This window comes from Epinephelus moara, chromosome 6 (genome assembly GCF_006386435.1).
Source record: "Epinephelus moara isolate mb chromosome 6, YSFRI_EMoa_1.0, whole genome shotgun sequence".
In the NCBI taxonomy this organism is placed as follows: Eukaryota; Metazoa; Chordata; class Actinopteri; order Perciformes; family Serranidae; genus Epinephelus; species Epinephelus moara.
In genome coordinates, this window is record NC_065511.1 from 29,006,387 (window position 1) to 29,028,292 (window position 21,906).

Here is a 21,906-nt window from a genome sequence, read left to right on the forward strand (position 1 = left end):
AACACTCAGAGGTACTTGAGAAACTAGAGATTGGCAGAATGGGAAAAAGCTAAAAATCTATGTTGTTTCGGACTCAAACACATAATCAGTTGTCATTTTTGGTATGGAAATTCCATCTCTACTGGATCACTTTTTGGCCCTAGACATGCTGTGTGATAATTTGACTGAACACATCATGCGCAGTATAAACAAAGCATTTTCTCCGTGTACACAGGTTAATAAATAAACATGCTTTTTTAATGTCATTATGACTTCCCCGCTGTGCTCGAGTAAACACGGCTCACTAATTCAGGTATAACTCAATCACGAATGTGACACAGGAACAGTTTCATCACTTTATTAATGAGTTTAATTATTTATACCAACAAACAAAAACTGTCTCTCTCCCTCCATCCCTGTCTCTTCATCATCTCCTTTATCCAACCGTTCTGTTCCCAACAATGACATTTTACCCCCCAGACAAGGGTGATAAAAGAGCGAGGTCACAGCAAATTAAAAACAAAGTGTGACAGATCAGAAGGTGGAAAAAAAAAATTAAACATTAAAATAGCACATTTAGTCAGCTCTTCATTTAGGAAAAAAGTCAGGAGTACTGAGGATGATGTCCATGGTCTACCAGCACACACACACATACACACACACATACATTCCCTGCAACTGTGCTCAAGAAACTCACCAAGTATCTGAGAAGCATACACACCGTACTGACAGGACGGACCGGTCACACTCATACGACACACAGTAAGCAAAAACAGGAGACGGTCGGACACAGGAGATGATGCATGTCAATGGACAGATTCATTATTTCCTCCAGACACACTCACACACACACACACACACACACACACACACACACACACACACACACACACACAGAGGGTGATCCGTACTCTCTCCCAACACTACGACCCCACAGATCCAGAGGCTTGTAACATTCCCTTCACATTGAAGTTAAATGGAAAACTGGAGTTCCACCTGTTGGCTAACATGTGCACCTGCATACACACAAGACCACTGATTGGAAAGCACACACCAACGTCTGGATCTTAGTACAGTATCTTGGATGTGAAAATCGTTTACATGTGACATTGCTTGACTAAAATTTGGAATATTAAAAAAAAAAAAAAAAAAAAACTTAATCCCTTGACTGTACCACCCCAGTGGAAAAAGAAAAGTCCCCCACCCCACCCCCCAAAAAAAGACACAATACAATAAATAAAACAGTTATGACAACATTTATGGGGGAAAAGGGAAAGTCGTAAAGAGAGAAATGGAGGGAGAGAGAATAAAAATGAAACATTTTGTTCTGTTTTTCCCTCCTGAACCAGGGACTGAAATGAAATCGTATTTACAGACTGCGACTGAGGATAAACAGTCCGGCCGCTGCTGCGCCGGTCTACTAGAGAAAAAAAAATTACAAGAACAACAATATAATAACAATAATAACAAAAATAACAAAATAAAATAAAATAAAAGGTACTTGATATTTACAGTTTAGCAGTGAAAAAAGGAGGAAAGAGGGAAGCAGAAGGCAGAGGGAGGAGGACGAAGAGGAATGAAGGGGAGGCTCCAAAAGCTGTTGGGTTTCAGGGGTCTGAGCGTTCCTCTCTGGTCTGGTTATTACTGAGATTAGAGGAAGTAATATAGCGTGGTCAACTTGGGCTGAACATGCACGTTTGTGTTGTGGAAGAAAACTGGTTCATGCCGCCAGTGGACTGTTGAGGCTGAGTAAATCATTCACGATCAGTTCCCAGAGCCACAAGAAGAACATGATATGAGCGTCACACAGGCAGGCTGTTTGGGAAGGACCAAAGAGGGTTTCAACAAATCCTTAAGACAAACCAAATTCATTCAGTCGTCCTCCTGCACAAACAATAACTGTCTACAAGCTGAAATGATAATGACGAACCGAGTGAGCAGCGGAAGCGGCCAGTAGTCTCTCTGAACCCTGTGCACCTGATTCTTCAAACATAATCAAGTCGATAAGAACCTCAACACCGTAAGGTGACATAATTAATGAGGTGATTTTCACCCTACAGTGCGAGGCAACTGTGTTTATGACATGTGAGACATCACTGACGCTTCTATATGAGATGCAACAGCTGGACAGTACATGTAACTCGTCCCCTTTGCTTCCTCTCTGCTCCCTTTGGAGATGTGCTATAACATGAAACGCTTGGTTTCCAGCTTAACCAATGACATGAGCTTATACTGAAGAGACTGAAGAAGTGCACTCTGCTCCCTCTCATTCACATAAAAGGCAGTCGATATTCAGAAAGAAACTTTAAAGACAGGCTGTGGTGCCCTCCTTTGTAATAAAATTTAAAACCACCTCTTATCTAAAATGAGCCAAAATCGTTTTGTTTGGTATCAAACTAGGAGATTTAAAAAAATTCCACACCATCGGATCGGGCGACCTGACAATACTTGAGTAAAGTTCAGGGTATGGAGTGACAGAGAAGCCACTCGTCTACACAGTGGGTTGTACGATCAAACATGTACAATACAAGTGTCCCATTTTTGACCCCACTAAGGTTGATTGTCAATATTAGTCAGGCCTTACACACGGCCCTCATTCTCAACTCCGTAGCCAATCAGGACCCCATTCAATGGCACCACGGCCACACATAAAATACGCTATTGCAAATAAAATGAACATAAAAAGGGATAAAAGTCAACTGTAGATTATAATACAGAAAATCCACATAACATATACAGCCCCCCTCCTCATCTCCCAAACATCCCAACCAATGCTTCTTTACTCCAACGGGCCAGATGAGGGCCAGCACGGACTTAGAACTGCAGCTTATATTAAGCCCAAGCATGGCCGCCTAAATATCCTTAAAACAACCCCGCAGCTTCCTGAAGCTAGCAGCCACAGAAATCGCTCTCTATATGAAATGGTTAAAATTCAGGGAACATAGCAACGCTGAGTGTTTATGTGGGTGTGTACAGTTACTTCTCTTCTATTTTAAGGGTTTGGAGCCGGGAGGAAGTTTGAGAGGGAGAAGAGCAGAGGAGAGAAAAAGGAAAATGGGGACGACAAAAAGAAAGGATGACAGAGGGATGGATGCTCAGGTGCTGTTGTTGATGGATCCAGGTGCTGAGCTGGGCTGGGCGGTACTGTCTGACACACTGCCCTCTGCAGGAGGAGAGAGGGAACACACGTGTCACCAACACAAGGTTAATCTTGCAGAAAGAACTCACTAGCTTGGTAGATAGTTTGGGATATCAAGTGATTATAATGTGTCTAAAAATAAATATTACTGTCGTTTAGACACATAAAAGTGTAAAACATTTTAAAGTCTGGGCAAAGGCTACTCTTGGGATGGATTTTAAATGGTTCATCATTTAAGTTGAGACTGAGATAAAGATTAGCTTTTTGTCAGGGTCATACAGGCTAGAAATGCACCATGTGGGAAAAAGATACTTCCACTCTACTTTTTAAATATTATTGGACAAAATGTTACTTTTACTTATTTTACAAATTCACTAGTAAGGTGGCCGAGACATGTTGAACGAACTGCACATCCAAAACAAACTCAAGCACATTAATAGGGGTGTGCCATATCATCTTGTTCCCCATAATACTGGTATAATTTTTATTATCATATGAAAAATTCATATCGTGACACTGGCAATAGATAGACTTGTTGACATAATGATGTCATACTGTTACCCACGGCACCAAGAAGCATGGCTAAAAGCGAAATTTTGCTACAACAGAAGGAAATCGCATGTTAATTTATATTTAAAGATCCCAGGGTACAGTTTTTGAATTTGGGAGCTGTTTAAATGTGTAATTTGTGGTAGATTTTATTTTGTTGTACTATAAACATTGTATATAGCATCTGAATCTCACTTTAAGTTACTGTTAATTACAAACTAAAAAATTAGATCATTTTTGTTAAGTTTTTACTGAATATTTGAAGGCAAACTGTAAAACTAGATCACTTATTTTGTAATTCTATGTTCTCAAATTAATAATAATTGTTTTTTTTTTTTCTAATTTGTCATATTGTCACAAATATTGTTATCGCAAAAATGCCCTGAAATATCGGGATATTATTTTAGGGTCATATCGCCCACCCGACATATTAACAGAAAACAGAAAGGCAAAAGCCACAATGAAAGTGGGTGTCTACGGGATGTTGACAATGAAACATGTGACTGTTATGACAGGACTATTGTTACCTACACATGTGGAAGAATAATATTCTTGCCGGTTTAAAAGTTATTTGAAACTTTCACTTACTATGATATGTTTTGCACCTGTTTTCCATTAGTGCCTTTTTTTTAAATTTGCAGTGTTTTGGACATACAGTTCGTTCCTACTGTCTTGTCACAAGATAGAAAAAATAAAATAAAATTGAAAAATAATAAAAGAAAAAAAAAGGAAAAAAAAAAAGGCCATTGAAAACATGAATAAATGAACAAATAAAACCCAAATGCAATATGGTCCGTCAATGAAAAAGACAGCATCAAAAAGAGCTTCATTTTGTGTTACATACCATGTGAGGCAGGCGATGTCTGTGCACGAGCGTGAGGAGGAATGAGTGTGGAGTTCAACTGGGGCTGGATAGACAGCTCTGAGGGGGGAGACAAGGTAAACCAATTTTAATGACACATATATACTATGGCTGCAGTGACACTGAGTGAAGGTCATCAGAGGTCAAACATGCAGGAGATAAAGGGGAATGCAGAATGACACTGAGGTAAACTGACCAACGGGACTGAAGTTGAAGAGGAGCGGCAGTTCTCGTCCGCTGGGCAGGCGGGTGTTGGGCTGGCGCAGCTCATCGAAGAAGGCGTGCGCACACGCCTCCAAGGGAGACAGCCTAGTCACCGGCGTGTATTCCAGCAGTCGGGAGCAGAGGGCGATGGCCTCTGGTGGGGTACGAGGCTTAAACACCTGACACAGGGGAGACATTTTAAAATTTGGGTTTATGTAAATACAAGACTTAAGGTGCTTTCAGACAGCGAGTGGCAGTGGTAAGGAGAGGGAGGGCAGCTCTTTGCTGCTATATTTTGAGTTTATGATGTCTTCCATCTTGCCGCCGTGGCTCGCCATGTGACCATAGCAACCACAGAAACTGATTTTACTGTAGTGCCCTGAGTTATACACCTCTTCAGACAGAACAGACCAATCAAAAACATCAGCTTCAAAGTCTGGTTATTCAGTCTGGGACAATAAATAAACTTTATGATGCTATTTAGCAAAAACGTGCTATATCGACTGTCATGTTGTTACTCATTTTCTCTATTTTAAAGCTACAATAACAAATACTGAGCGGCAGCGTCGGTGACTTTAAAACTACATTCAAGGTTCAAGATTATCTTTATCGTCCCACTAGGTGAAGTTTATTTTGCAGGGTTCCCATAAAAACAGAATATAAAAGAAAACGACACATCAACACAATAAATCAGCGAGCTAGAGCGGGGAAATGGAAATTCATACAAGTACACATGTATAAGAGTGCAAGGGAAGTGCAGGCAATGAAGCATGAGTGCTGTTTGCCATTAAGCATATCAACTGCGTTTGGGATGAAGGAGACAAGGAATCTTTTAGTCCTCCTAACGGGTGCCCTGAAACAACATCCTGATGGCAAAAGCTTAAACTCCTTCAGGAGTAGATGGTCCCGGCAGTCAAATATAGCAATAGTGCTTCTAAGGATCTGCTTGTTATAAATGTCCATGAGCTTGGCCTGACAAGATTTCAAAGTCTAGCTAGCTAATGAAAACAAAAAATCTACTTATATTGTCACAAATCATCAAATTCTAGTTTCTTATTTTGATACTTTCCCTTTTCCAAAATAGGGCGGGGTATTGGTACTTTATACCTTTAATGATTCCACTGAAATAAGGTACATCTCCAGAGAAATGTGATCCCATCAGCTCCTTTAACTTGTGCACTGTAGTTTAGACCTTTTTTGCATCTTCTAATATTGTTGGCTACTACTTTATAACTGTCCATGATTCCGCATGGTTCTGGTAATCCATGGTTTCTGGTTGTGGAATCATTCAACTGGCCACACATCCTGACCCTAACAAGATGGTTGCGTGGTTGTGCCTCACGAAACGGGCAGAGCTGCATTGTAGCCGCCTCTGAATGGTGTATCGCAGGGATCCACAGCAGGAATACAGACAGCACCTTACATTCCCACAGTCACACCAGTGCAAGCAGACTCGAAACGTCTTCAGTCAAATTATACCTGCGTTAGATCTTTTTTGTGCCGGAGGTCTGATCCCAGACTGTCCTGACTCCCTGCTGGATCAGCAAACTTTTTGTTTCTGCTGTCTCTGGAGCTGCTTTCCTCTGAGCTAACAGTCAGTTCAACATCTGCCTGGTTAGCAGGAGCTAACATCCAACACTGAGCCATTAAACAATCCCAATAAACTCACAGAGACACAGAAACTACTCGGCTGTCGTTAAACCTGTTGTTAACCGTTAGGTAATGTTAGCAATGTGATGCCAACAGTTAGCCCTGTCACTATGTGTGTGCGACTGGGTGAACTTTCACAACTGTCCCAGGAGCTCACACTCCAGCAGCAGCTACAAACTATACAGTCTGTAGTGTGGTCAAGTCGAGCGTGGTGTATTGACAGAGTTGGCAGTTGAGTGTGCCGAGATACCACCAAAATGTTCTTTGGTGTGGCTGTACTACACGCTACTCCATATTATGGGTATCAAATGAAGTACTCTCATAGTATCAGTATCGCTTAAAGGGTAGTGTTAGCATAATTTTTAAGATGAAACCCAGCCCCATAAAGAGCAAAAATGCCATTTCAAAAGATACAAACACTAAAACTTCACACTGATATTTGGATAACAGCTATCCAGGACTATTAATATTCTCCAGTGGTGGAAACATACCTTTGTCCAAGGGTGTGCTTTGATCTGAGGGAATTTGAACTCTGTGTAGTTAGGATTCATCTCTCGGATCTGCTCCCTTGTCGGTGTCCCCAGGACCTGTTAAACAAGAATGAAAAATTAATTTTCATTAATATTAATCGCAATCATCGGTATGTCTTCTTGCATGCCTGTACACACAATGTGGAGGACGGATTGTCAGTGCGGGTATTAACACAAATATACTTTGTTATAGGAAGTGTCTGAAGGTAACTTTTCGACTGGTCAGCCAAGCATGTTTTTTACCAGCTAAAAAATAAAAAAATACTTTCTTTTGTGTCACATATATATTTGTTTCAGTACATTTCATTGAGATAATGGAGTATTTTGTTGAATAGAAACTTTAATAAGAGGCCAGAGCAAAATTTGAAGCAAAAATGATTTTAATATACTGAACAACTCATCACTACATCCTCAGTAAGCAGTGTTGCAGTGTATATGTCTAGGGCTTGTATTGTAAGAGGTAAGAAGAGGAGGAGTGAACCTGTACTGTGCTGCCATTGATAGTGTGGGAGGCAATAAAGAGTTTGCCATCTTGGTTCAGACTATGTGGCCTCTGCTCTGTGTTTATTATTACCTTCAAAAGTATGGGCACAACTCATAACCCTCAGCTACACATTAGCATCACAGTAACTAGCAGCAGACCAGCAGGAAGTGGTATTTTCACAGATCGGCTTATGTTCTGCACCGTAAAGAGTGATTTAAAACTAGGAGCGTTCGAGATGATCAGCTCGCAGCACTGTTTAGACGTGCATAAAAACACATTTGCAGTGTATGTGTGTCCTTAAAAGAGCAGCATGCCCCTAAATTACACCAAAACCTGACAGAGCCTGGTTATAGGTAATACAAATGTAACTTGTTGTATTAGGTGTAAAGCTTACACCGTCCTTCTGGATAACTTGTTCCCTATTTAATAATACCTGTATGTTTAAATAAATGTTGCGTCACTGGAAGTTTTCTTTTCCAAAGTTCTTACAAATGTAAAACAGTTTCTTGGTACCTAAAGCCAACACTGACAGTAGTTTCATTTCCAAACTTTACACCGTGTCTCCTTTCATCTAGCAGCTTGTGCAATCAGTTGGCTGCCTGCCACTGTTTGTGGTATCCCTACTGTACCTTGATGATCTCTACTAGCTGGTCCACACCACTGTCCCCAGGGAATATGGGCTGGCCCAGCAGCAGCTCAGCCAGCACACAGCCGGCCGACCAGATGTCAATGTTGGACGTGTAGTCGGTGGCACCAAAGATGAGCTCTGGGGCACGATAGTACCGTGAGCAGATATAGGACACATTTGGCTCCCCTCGAACTAGCTGCTTTGCACTGGAAGAGCGAGACGAAGCAGAAAAAGACAGTTCAGGAGGGAAATGTCAGTCAATGTGAACCTTTAAGTGTTTGCGTTCACAAAACCATGTAAGCAACCAAGACGGAGAGGTAAGAAAGACATATGAAAGATCAACACAGGGAAAGTCAAGACTGAGGAAGAGACGGCTACACAAACAGACAGCCAACTCAACATGCATGCTGAGACACAGACAGTCACAACAATGAGAAGAATGATAGAGACAGACAGACACGTCCAGAGGCAGAGTCTGGTACTGACCTGCCAAAGTCACAGAGTTTGAGGATGGCCGTCTCTGGGTCCACCAGGAGGTTCTGGGGCTTGATGTCTCTGTGACACACGCCCTGGGAATGGATATAAGCCAGACTGCGGAACAGCTGGTACATGTACACCTGAGGGGGGGGACAGAGAGAGTTGGCATGATGCCCGACAATGTTTAATAACTCAGACAGAACCGTACAAATATTCCAAGAAGAAAAGCACAAAAGCATGTGAGGACATTCCAGTTCAGTATTGTCATGTGCCAATGTTCAGTCAAGGTTCCTGCAGTGTTCACAAAATTACATTCAAGACTTTTTAATACCACACAAAATACACTTTAATACCTCTTTCACGAACAGACTGGCCAACCTACAAAAGTATGATGACGGACAATTTGGCCTTGAGTTAGCACATTTCTCACTACTTCCCAGCAGTGAACAACAATTCCTAATAAAATAAAATGAATGCAGTCTGGACCAAGATAAGCTGCAGAAAATGGGATGAATGGATGGCTCAACCAATTCAACAAGATTAATTCTATTAAATTCATTTACATTTTCATAAAATCAACACTTGCTCATTACGAGATGATGAGCTCCCCATCTACTGTAATCCACGAAACGGACTGGGCAACATCCTGCAAGTACAAGCCACTGTCGCAAAAATCCCACTTTTAGTTTACAGATGTGTAACAACCTTAACAAAGGCTGCAATCAGACACAAAAACATTTGTAACTTTCATTACTGCCTACATGAGGGCAAGAGAAACTGTCAGACTTTTGCAAATTAATTTAAGACTTTTTTTTTTAGGAAACTGAATTCAAGGTTTTTAAAGACTTTTCAAGACCTGCAGATAGCCTGTCAATGAATTACGTTGTATAAATTTGGATACTATGAATTACAATTTCATTGCCCTTTAGGCTGATAGTCTTATGTGACCTCAGCTGACCTGAGCTAAGCTTGAGTCAGCTAAAGCAGTGGTTCCTAACCGACCTAACCTCCTCCACGAGGCCACAAGATAAATCTGAGGGGTTGTAGGACAATTATGGCACAGGAAAGATGGAAAGATATTGTTCTGCTGCAAAAATATATGCAATTTATTTTTCAGACTTATCTTTAATTGTTGCTAATTTCTTGTGGAAATTGTAACCACTCACATTTTGTAGACACACATGGGCTGTAGGGCTGCACCCAACTCAAAATTATGTCAGTCAAATCAGATAAGGCTGTTCAATACAAATATTCGTTCCTTTTTCTCCATATAGGCTTTGAGAGTTTGAACAGGTTTCGGTGGGATGTTCAGGGTGACAGCGACGTTGACATAACATAGTAAACAAGCTGAGTTAGCCTCCTGGGCTAATGTGTGCTAACTATGGTAACGACGGATCGGAAATGTGCAACAATTTTTGCTGACACTAGATATCAGACAAAAGCCAGAGACTGTATCGTATTAAGTTGCTGTGAGCTTAACATTCACCGCTTCTAAATAGAAGGCAGAAGATAGCGTTATCTCGGACCAAACAAAGACTCTCTTCCTCTGGCAGCAGTGTGAAAACAAGGAGCACTCACTATATAGCTACACCTGGGACCCCAGATGTAGACTCAGACATCCCCAGACGTACACTGCACACTAACAGACAGAAAAACAAACAAACACATTGACATGATGATTTGAATCTTCAACTTTAAGTGGGCAGTCTTCACAGACTGCGATGAGGGGCTGCAAGCTGCCACTTTTGAGGGATCACAAGCCAAGACTATAGGTCTTGAGTATAGCTGACTGCAGCTGTGTAACTGTACTACACCATCTGGCTCTTTTACTTATCACAAGGTAATGTAATTTCTTTTGGAAAGACAGGAGCACGTGTGTGTGTGTCTGTATTTATTTTCGTCATATGCCAGTCACTTCAGTATGTGCCCTGATTGTGTTTTTGGGTGCACTGTGTAGATGCGTGTTGTAAGAAGCAGCTGCGTGGTGTCTGATGCCGCCCGCAGTGGCATGTTTCTACAACAAAATAACACGGGTGAAAAATTCCCCCTGAAGACGCGCAACTATCCTCATTCAACCCCTGTTTGACATTTGTCTACACATTCTAGGTCAATGAAGTCATTCTCAAATCAAAATTGCTCACACAGTGAGTTCACATCCATTTGATGTGTCTGTGGAATGCAGACGGTAAGCATCTTAATATGACAAATCACTGTCATCATCACCATTATCATCATTATTACCCGCATGATGAAGTGACAGCAGGCTGGCCACAGATTACTAAATGAGTACAGACAAGATGACTGAGGGATGAGAGATGATGTTTAAAAAAGGGGGGCAGAGGGAGAAGAGGAGGAGAGGGGTGAGGAAGACCCAGGGGACAGGGAGAGGGGGGGAGAAGACCCCCAGAAACGCTGTGATGGAAGTGTGTCGCTGGAGGACGGAGGGATGAAAGAGGAGAGAGAAAGAGAGGGATCAGTATGCGTCTCAAAGCCACAGGGGAGCAGCAGGCTGAGGAAGGGAAATGGGCCATGAGACAGCTATAATGTCCTCTCTGCTGCTACAGACACAGTAAACACACAAACACCCTCTCTAAAATGAGCACCCTTTTAGACACGGAACCAAGTGTATTGCAAACAGATTAATTCCCATGGGTCCATCTTTCCCTTTCTGCTCTCATAATCCTTAAACAGTGAGCCGTCTGTGAAACACAGAGAAATACTTGGCTGGTTGTTGCGTCTACAGGCGATTACTGAACAACATTTTATTTTCCACTGAATTTCGTTAAAAATCACTCAATAATTGATGAACCTCAATTCAAAGAGACTAGGATGAAATATTTAAATCCAATCCCAGAGAGGGATAATGACCAAGCATGGAGAGTGGTGACTCATCGTGAATGCAAAAAGTGCAAATGTAACCCATTAGTCTAAGTGGATATATCAGCTATGGCATGTCGGAGTTGCAGATTGTGACTTTGAGTCTCATCTTTTAAGGATTAAATATTTACAGTTAATAGTATACTTTAAACCATCAAATCACCAAGACCACAGATCTCTAACTTGTGAAGCAGCTGCCTTTCAAACAGATCGTCCTGTATTTTTCTTGTGTGGTTCCTACAAAGCTGCATGTTCGGCAGTCTAGATGTCAGGGGTTCCCAAAATGAATGAATGCAGCATTATGAGTTACAACTAAAATGCATTTTAGATACATTAATCCCAAATCACTGCTGAAATGAACCCAGAGAATGTCCACTTAATTTATATTCTGTCCTTTTTTTAGGATGAACAAACAGGGTTGAAAACATATCAGCAAGCCTTGTGGACCAGAGGTTTCTCTTTGTCCATTATTTTGACGGACAAGGTCGTCAAAAATGTCATCATAATCTCTTATTACCCGTCATTTCAGTTTCATCTTTAAATAATAATAAGACATAGTTAGCTGAATTTAATTTTCATTCATTCATTTTAATTGTGTAACTTATAGAGTACACATATTTTAGGGTGTAGTACCATTTGTTTAAGTACCGCATCACACCTATGACAAGCAGGCATGCATGTGCATACTTGAGTCGTGGCTCATTTTGACGGTTATGTAACCATTGTTCCTACAGCGTCAAGTTTACATAGACCTATATTAGTCAACTATAACTATAAAAAGAAGGGACGTTTTGCTGTTGTGTCATCTTTGCTGATTAACAATTAGACAGCTACAGACTGAGAAAAAATTAATTCGCTGTGCCGAATGCTGGCAGCTACCGGTAACTTTTGAAGTGGAGTGTTTTCTTGCATGTTGTGTAATGCAACACACCTTGAATATCAATATGACAACTTTGCTCGTTCCATCTGATTTTGTTGTCTCTTGCAGGACACAGGCTTTAGTGATGACTGGATCTTCAAGTGCTTAAAAAATGTTGTGCTGTGCCCCGTAGCACTACACCCGTGTTTATAGAGCCATGGCGAGAAAAGATGAACAGAGACACGAACCGTGCAAAGTAACTGCAGTTATGTCAGCAGTCAGCCGCTGTGACATTTTACAATGGTATGTAGCAATAGATACCAATTGGACAGGGGTGTGAATTACTGTAAGTTACAGTTGAACAGCCTCACTATTCTAATCTGTCAAAATGATGGACAGCCTTCACATGTTCAGTCAATGACGGGAAAAATTCAGTTTACGAAATCTCTGTCGTGGACTTCTCATACCAAAGTAGTACGTCATCCTTGAATTACTGACTTGAATAAACTTTGCCATTAGGGTGAAATGCCCACATATACACTCAGCTGTGTGTATGCACATGTTTTGTGTGTACCCACCTTAACATAGATGATAGGGATGGTGGTCTTGGCCTTGTTGAAATGCCGAGCCACCCTGTACACTGTCTCGGGGACGTAGTCCAGCACCAGATTCAAATACACCTCATCTTTCTGGAAAAGAGGAAAAAAAACTTCATCAATAACAGCAAAAAGTGAACTCTTAGTAGTATGAAACCAACCAATCTAATAAAATGTTCTGTTGTAAATTGGGAGAGTAAGTAAACAAAAAAAAATTATTGTGTCTGTATGCAGTGATTAGCTGTATGATTGAAAATTGCTTTTAAAAGGACAATATGAAACATTCATCTGTTGCTCTGAACTTATTATCTTTAATGAATATTTGCTGCAAACAATGATTAAGTAAACAATTACTGCTGCTGCAGCTCACTGACAACATTTGGTCATTTTCAGTAAAAAATGAAACCACATCTATCATGATGAGTGTGAGCCCAGTCAGTAAATATTCTGGGGTGCTTCATTCATAACCTATCACATCTTTTGCTATAAAATAGGATACACAAATGTCTGCTTTTTACAGCGGCTGAGTTAGAAGGCGATGACAAAATGTAGTGTGTGCTGTTGCACATGGCTTACATATAAAAATGCACCTTGATCTGAGGAATCCTCGGACACAAACATTGTGTTTCTACAGTGTACAGTTCAGAGGTTATGGATCAAAAGCTGATACAGCTCAAGTTTTCTCAGATGCAGACACATTTAATACAAAAGCAAACCATAATAATAATCTGAGGAATTCAACAAACATGCTTGAAAGTAAAGAGTGTGAATTAAATGTACAACTGGAAGGGCACTCAAGGAGCACAGACCTCCGCCAAGGCCAATAGTCCAGTCTTCTATGATATGCAAATCTGGATGCATTTCCAAAACTGTTAGAATTATGTCAAAATATAGTTTGCCCAGCTGAAGCTTCAACATCTCAGCTGTGCATCTGAACTGGAACTGTTTCACATACTTAAAATACACTTGTGAAAACCAGAAAACACAACTTATAATGTACATTATGTAGGAATATCAAATGCTTGGACTGAAGTAACATCATGAAGACGGCAGCTTGTTATCAAGAATGGTTGTCACGAAAAACTGTCACAGCGTTCACAAGGACGACATTTCTACTTGAGTCAAATTTGAATTTAATCTCTCTGGTGGAGTTTATTTCAAAGAATTTACATTTGGATATGAGTAAGAGTGTAATTAGTTGCATAATATGTGTGTATTTAAGTTTCCATAGCCACACCTCAGTTTGGGAAAAGCGTTGTTAAAATCATGGCAGTGTTACAATTGTACCGGTTCTCCCATGAAATCACCGGCCCCGGGTGTTTGCCAACTACGGCTTTGTGTGTGAAGTTGGAGCAACATGCATAGGCTACCCCAGTGGATTACTGGTACCTGTGAATGTGGACTGTGATATAGCTTCATTTTATTTCCACAACTGGATATGTTTTGTCACTCGTGAACTATTCAAAATTGAATTGGTCTTCCAAGTTTCAAGAAAATCAGACCAGTAGTTTTTCCAGTAAACCTGCTAACGAACAAAGAAGCCGAACCGAGCACAGAACAAAACCTCTCTGGCGGAGATAATAAAGACCGGGATCAACTTGTCTGAAATATGTCTATGAATCATCCTTGATGCATGCACCATTAAATGGCTGGGTGTGGAGGCAGAGCACATCATCTCGAAACTTGATTCCTGCTGCAATGTCAGTGCATACACACCTTCTCTCCACTGGAGTAGAAGAAGTAACGTAGCCTCACAATGTTGCAGTGGTCCAACTTCCTCATAATTTGCAGCTCCCTATTCTGCAATAAGGAAAGGAAAAAAGGAGAAGGGAGAGAGATGCAAACATTGTGAAGTGTGAAAAAATGTGACTGTCATAGCAAAGTGGCACAGGTCTGTAATTTAGGACATTTAACATCATATTCTAATCCACAGCGTCATTTGCATCTACCAAAAGCCACCTCATCCTTTACTTTAGAGGCAAAGTTAACAGCTTTACTGTAATTATCTGACTGAGTGGGCCTGTCTAAACATACCTTAAACCTCTTGTCTTGGAGAACTTTCTTAATCGCCACCATCTCCTGGCTGTCGATGAGGCGAGCCTGGTAGACCACTCCAAAGGAGCCATTTCCTATAACCTTTATGTCTGTATAGGACACTTCCTGCGGGCGATCGGGGCCCTGGCCAGGTGTGGCTACCACCGTCGTCACCTTGCCACTATCTCCTGTGGGAGAGAGCACAAACATGCCTTGTTAGAAAGAAATGACTACAACTCTGTCAAGAAATGTGACTTCACACTAATGTTAATATCTACTGTCTGAAAAGTGGAAATGATAATAAAGAACAACCATATTTTTAATGCATAAAGGGATATTTAAACATGTGAGAAGCACAGTTACATGACCCTCTCCAGTTCAGCCTAAGTGTGCCTGCGACAGACAAGTTAAACATCAACAAGCCCTCCCTCCTTCTCTAAATGGTTGTGACCTATGTGGTGGCTCCCCAGACACACTCCACTGGCTGGTAATGAGCTCCTAATGCTTCCCACAGCACTTTCCTGCTGCTCCCCTGGGTGAAACTAGTCCAAGCCCTTTTCATGCTGGAGACACACATATGATAGAGGTCTACTCGACCCATGTTCAACCCCAGTTAGACCCAATTATATGAGACTGTGGTCAAATACCCTATTTCCAACATGATCAGCGTGTTTATGTAGGTTGTCTAAATGCGGGAAAACTTGCTAAACATATGTGATAGAGTCCTTTTTTCATTGCCAATATACCAGAGCTGGGCACACAGCTTTACAGCAGATGAGTATGCATTGTTTTTTTTTTTTACTAGTGTGTCACACACGCACCGGAAAACAGGGGTAGTAAACGGCAGGATGGAGGCCAGTGAAAATGTTACAGTGATTGCTTCTTTTTTATATCTCTTACTTATTTAGTCTCTCTTTCAAACTGTGTGCTGACTAATTCAGAACAATGCTTGAGCACTACTTGGACAAAGACGGACGACTGTCGTGGCGGTGCATCACAGTATGGTGCTGGAAAAGGGGTGAGAATTTGCATGTCCATGTATCTTAGGAATGAATGCAGATAGGAAAGGTAGATGTTTGTGGGTTTTTGTCCTGTGGTAAAGAGTCTAAAAAGTAACCCCTTGTCGTCACAGTTAGAGACAAGAGTCTACGACAGTATTCTAAACACGCAACAGCTATAGCACAAAATTACTTGTATAATTTCCAAATAAATGAACCAATAAAATCAGTTTTAGTCTTCTTCGCTGGCCAAATTTCTCCGCCCCTGGCTTATTCATGGAAAGTTGGCTAAATGTTGCCTGAACTCTAATGACATAAAATTAAATTCTCGTTCCAAAAAGGAGTGCCTGGAGCCGGTCCCTGCATCCCACGTTTAATCCACTTCAGGACAAAAGTCTCAAAGGCAGGCTTTGGGGGGGGGGGGTGTGTGTTGATCCGTTCAGATTGCAGATTTAACCTGCGGCTCTGTGTCGATCCGAAATGAGTATTACAGTCTCAATCACAGTTCCAGCTCAGCACCTCTGCAATTGCAATTACCTCAATGTCCCCATTTCAATAATATAGATTTACCCCAGGGATAGGTTGATGTAATCTCTGTGTAAGGGCTAGTTAAGCACATAGTTGGATTTCGTACATTTTTGTCACGTGCTATAGATGTTCTGTTGGTATTCATTAAACTTCTACATTCAAATACATTTTGAATGGTGCATTATTATTTGCTATTATGCTTTCTTTAAGAGCTAAAGCACAGGTACATGTATTATTATTTATGTCAGAATGCTTGACCTTGTGAAAATCAAACAAAATGGGATGTTCAACATCTAACTGTAACTGACAGCTCTAGTTAGGGTCAAGTAGCTGCTCAGTGTTTTACGCCTGTGCCCGTGTTGGGTCAAGAATGATTTGACAAATCGGCACCAGAAGCAATGACACTGGGAGGGAAAGAACAGCAGAGAAGAGGCCCATTGCCAAAAGGCTTGTCAGAGCCTGTGATAAAAATTGCGTGGACAGTAGCACACCCAGAAGTGCTACCATTTCCAGGGCTTGCTCACTTCGCCTGTCTCAACAGGACCCCTCCTGATCTCTACTTGGTCTCTTAGTCTCAAAATGGAGTCAGAAAATGAAGCATTTTAGTCTCTTTCGTGGATTGACAAAAAAACTGAGATAGTAATTTGGCTTCATCAATTGCTGTTTGTGCCTGTGTGAAAAACAATTCGTGACTAAATAAATTCAAAATTATGTTTCCATCTCCAACTGATTAGTGATGAGAAGAGACAACAGTATACTTTGCTATTTTTTGCAATTTTCCAGCCCAAACTTTTTCAAGGTTATCAGCAAACAGCAGCCGATAGTGTATCCACATGATTGGCCTAGATCTGATCTCTTGCCCTCAGGTCAGCAGGAAATATTCAGCTTTTGAGATCAGTCGCTGTGGTTCCTGCACATTCCTGTATCCCAGCTCCACACAATACAATGTTCCTCTGTATTTCCTTTTAGCATCACTTTCACTCTCTTTTTTAAACAAGTTAAGTCAGAGGGGAGCACATTAAATATGGAGCAGCTGTGGCATGATAGTCCCTTGAATAATGAATGCAAAGATGAGCACTCTTGCCCGATTGTCAGTGAATAGCTTTGGTTTCTGATACGTCAACGCAGGCCTGATGAGTAAGAGAAAAGGGATGAGTAGAGTGACTCTCCTCACACCCACAATAATAAGCAATTAGCTTGGAGCTTGTTTGTGAGTGTAAAAACTCAAGCTCACGTTTAACTTGATTAAATGATCAGCAATTGCCTGATAATTCACAAAATATATCTTACCATTAGTGGCCTATAGGTTTATTAAAAAGGCACCTTGACTGACCGTCCACACAATTCCCCTTCTTCACAATAGAAGATGCTTCAATTGATCAAACATCAAGCAGAATCACATGACACACACACACCTCTAATGATCTTTAAATTTGCAGTTTATGTACTAGTGTTGTCAAAAATATTGATTTATTGATACTTATGGGTTCTAAATATCTGAAATGGCTTCCATTTTTCCAAAGCGTTGATACACTCGTACTAGCTGGGCTTTCTTGCTCTTTCTAAGTGTTAATGTTAACTACAGTTATTGTGCTTTTTTTCTGCGGCTTACCGAGAAAAGAAGAGTTGTCGCTCTCATGTTATAGCCTTGTTATATTTTTTAAAAAAAATTTAAATTGCATGCCCTCAATTTCAATTTTTCCACATGGTATCAAAAATGGTATTGAATTTGGAAAATGTTTCAAGGTATTGTATCACAGTTAATAATTCCAGTACTGTGACAACACTGATTTGTTCTTGTTGGTGCCTCACAGTCTCAAGTTGACACTCCTGCAATGCACTGATCCAACTATTAGTCTCCCATAACTGATTCCAATACTTCAACTCAACAGGATCGAGTATGGTGCTCTCTTTTTCCTATATAAAGAATCTATACACAACACTGCGTGGAACTCATTGAGGTCTATCTTATGTAAAGTACCATCAGGCCAGAGATGCTGTGGCACTAAATCCTCAGTCAGAGGCCCACACTCACACAATGGATTTCATAATAACATTAATGAAGAAAATGTATTTAAGTTGGATTGGTCACGTCTGACTTCAAACCAATGCTAATGCTAAACTAACCCTTAATAAGGTCCGCACCACTAGATCAGTATCTTTGCATCCCTTTTCTTGACCACTTACTGTGCCGTTAATAATATGTTAGAGTGTCAGCTCACGGTTGGCAGGCAAGATGGAGACAACTGGGATTTTAAAGGATGTACAACATGAAAACACCTTCAGATTCCAGTCAAATATTTTGACACTTGGGTAACCAGCGGTAGAAAGACACATATCAGTGTTTAGGAGTAAGTACGCCAACTTTAAAAATAACATGGGTAACAGGGATGGGCGAAATGTTAAAATTTTCAAACTCACCACCAGCAACTGCCAATATATTTGCGCATGTGTGTGTGGTGGAAAACCAGTAACTTTAACATGGTTTCTCATGTGTAAATACACTGGAATTACAAGGGACTAACTAAACTGAAATAAATTGAAACAATCATGTACAGCAATAAAAGCTAGTGGGGAATGATCACTAAGATTAACATTCTTATTATTATTTGAACAGGCTATTTTTGGTTTAAATCAATGTCAGACTGTATCTTATTTAGGCAAAGTTCTTGTGTTTCAAAATATGGTATTGAACAGTTTCAATACTGCCACTAAGACTTGGGTATTACATTGACATTAGTTTAAATAATTTCAAATGATACCAAGACCTATGAAAGAAATTGTGACTGATATTTACTCTGCCAGTTTTAATCACTTCACATGATTGGCATCATCCCTAAAGGCTCTGATAAACCAAAATGGCTGAATATTTTTCGGTCAGTCTCAGCTGGTCTGTTACCTCTTGTTCCCACTGATGACTTAGTGTCTTTTAAAATTGCAGAAGACACCATTTAGTTGTCACTATTACCATATTTTTCTCTTTCTGTTGTCAGACAGCTGAATGGGTATTGAGTAGTGATTCAGTTGTGGCTTGTTAATGCTACCTGTTAATCACCAACAGTTATTCCTTCACTGCTGCACTAAAGCCATTGATCAAATCACTATTATATGCTGCCAAGTTGTCTGACAGCAGTAAATAGAGGTTAATGATGACATCTGTCTTGTGTGACTGGCAGCATTGGCAGAATCACAGAGAGAGTAGAGACAGCAGAAAGTAGGCAGCCTTCTTAACATTGCTGCTACACAGCATGTAACCATGTCTGAGCAGGCAGACATCATCCTGCCTCAAGCTCAGTTTCCCCAATGCACATTAAAAATCAGAGCCTGTGGTTTTTGGATTTATCTTCTCCAGAGAGCTTAGTTTTGGGTGTGAAAATAGTCAGGTTAGTTTGGCCAAAAGGTGAGATAGAGAGATGATTTCAGATTTAACCAGCTTAGTGTCGATGTCGGCTAAAACACCACTTTTGTGAGGGTTTCAGTAAGTTCAAGGACCTCTGAGACAAGAAGAGCGCTTAATTCTGAAAACAGTACAAGGGGAAAAGTGAGCTTGTGAATGAGCCAAATCACCTGATGAAGATCTGCTGATTGGCCACATGAACATGCAAAGACTTACTACAGAGCAGCTTGAGTCGCCTTTGATCTTTGACTTCCATTCATTGTCATTTTGCTCTAAAAATTAATTACTGATAAGTATTACTTTCTATAAGGCCCCAAAATAACTTGTGTTTCTTTCCCATTGTGAAAATGCTATTTGACACAAGAGCTGTGATGCTATTTTCTTCTTCTTCCCAATCTGTCCTCCGCCACACCTCTGTCCAACCCTACAGATCTTCAGCCAACGGCTACCGCTGCATAGCTACATGACCCCTGAGCATTCTGCAAGTTCTTGTCATCACACCAGCAAAACCAACTCGTGGGGACTTGGCTGTTGGCAAACCAGGGTTTTCAGTAGGGGCATTGATATAGTGAAGCTAGTTAGCATATTTAAAATCAGCGTATAAGTAGAGGACCTGCTTATGGAAATGATAGCTTCCTCTAAGGTGTACAGAAATGTAATTAATTCAGAACCTCTCTTCCACTTAAGCAAGGTTGAGCAGGCAATGTGCCAAATAAAGGCTCACCAAACTGTTTCCACTGTACTAATTTGACTGTACTATACAATATACTGTAACTATACTATGCTTTAATTCTCATCTTCTTTATGAAAATGACCTTAGGTGGATTTATGTACAGGACCTGCTGTTTAGACCAGTGCATAGATGCTTTCATATCTGCTCAAGTGTAGGCATCCAGGTGAGTACTGAGATTGGGCGAATGAGTCACTATTTGCTGGCTATTAAGAATCTACAATTCAGCAATTTGGGATATTTTCTAATTTTATTTTCCATATCTTCAGGCTACCACAAGACGTATAATAACGCGATCCTGGTCCTGAGCAAGATCAGACTAGACCGGGGACGACGCCTAAAAAGTTAAACCAGATAATTTCAACCTACTCTTTCCAAACGTTAGCAAGCTAACTTACTGTAGCTAGCTTCCACATCTGACATTAATGACGAATATATTGGAGCGGCGGCTAACACCAACTCTGTTCTTGGGTTACAGTGCAAAAATACTGGTTAGGTAATGTTGCCGAAAACATTTACATAACGTAATTTACCGTCGAAATATCACCGGCTTAGCTCCAAGCTTGCAGCCAGCAGCTAACGATAATGTTAGCTATGTGGTAAAAGCCCTTGATCGCAATGGATCTTTAATGAAAAACACAGCTAACGTTAGCTGGGCAGCTAACCTAAGTTAGCTAACCAGCTAAAAGCCTGCTGGCTAAGGTTAGCCCCGCGACAATGATCGACACTAAGTACACTTCGACACATTCATCTAAAAATAACGCACAACCCGAGTCTTTGTATTAACGTGTTAAATGGGCTCATGATAGAAATACAAAATAATACTCACTAGGCAGTTTCAAATTCCCAAAGCTCGTCGAGCTGCTTCCACTGGCTTGTGAAGCCCCAGTTTTTCCTGTCGAGCTTCCACCGGCTACTGCTGATCCGGCACCGGCTGCAGCGGATCCGGGAGCTCCGGGAGGCTCAGCGAATGAGCTGGTCCTGGGCCGCCCGCTGCCGCTCATATTTGTGTGAACTAAAGCCGGGGCAAGGTTGGACGTTATTAGCAGCCAGACCGGCACAAACGTAAGCTATTTGTGTATATATTTTAATTTTCGATATAAATATAAACTACACTTACAGCGTTCTGTATAGGTTGCCCGTCTCCCCCTTTCTTCCTCTGTAGAACGGTGATGGTGGGGGGACTGGGGAGTTGACGCACAACGACGTAAAGCTCGCAAGGTGTACTGGGAAAATGAGTTGTTGGGGTCATAGAGTTCAAACTACAGTACTACCGAAATATGACATAGAATTAATTTACGACGAAAATTATAAATGTAATAATTAATACTTCAATGTCGCTTTAAAGTTGGGTTATTAACATATAGCTAACACAACGTTAACGG

General features: G+C 40.9%; 1 protein-coding gene across 1 annotated transcript; it reads right to left on the minus strand.

The window, feature by feature from the left end:
• Window positions 1–322: 322 nt before the first annotated feature.
• gsk3ab (glycogen synthase kinase 3 alpha b) lies at window positions 323–21,770 on the minus strand. Its single transcript, XM_050047452.1, has 11 exons — window positions 21,642–21,770; window positions 21,351–21,536; window positions 14,869–15,056; window positions 14,551–14,634; window positions 12,817–12,927; window positions 8,512–8,642; window positions 8,027–8,231; window positions 6,875–6,970; window positions 4,726–4,912; window positions 4,512–4,589; window positions 323–3,142 (listed from the first exon to the last, which is right to left on the minus strand). Exons 2-11 carry the CDS (start codon window positions 21,523–21,525, stop codon window positions 3,075–3,077), a joined length of 1,323 nt encoding a protein of 440 aa, XP_049903409.1. The 5' UTR covers window positions 21,526–21,536; window positions 21,642–21,770; the 3' UTR covers window positions 323–3,074.
• Window positions 21,771–21,906: the final 136 nt, after the last annotated feature.

Excerpts from the sequence above, each read along its gene's own strand:
- gsk3ab (XM_050047452.1), bottom strand. The coding sequence starts at position 21,525 with ATGAGCGGCAGCGGGCGGCCCAGGACCAGCTCATTCGCTGAGCCTCCC. Across the intron at positions 8,643-12,816 it reads TCCCTATCATCTATGTTAAG|GTGTACATGTACCAGCTGTT; the intron begins GTGGGTACACAC and ends CCCCCCCCTCAG. Across the intron at positions 8,232-8,511 it reads AAACTCTGTGACTTTGGCAG|TGCAAAGCAGCTAGTTCGAG; the intron begins GTCAGTACCAGA and ends TCGCTCTTCCAG.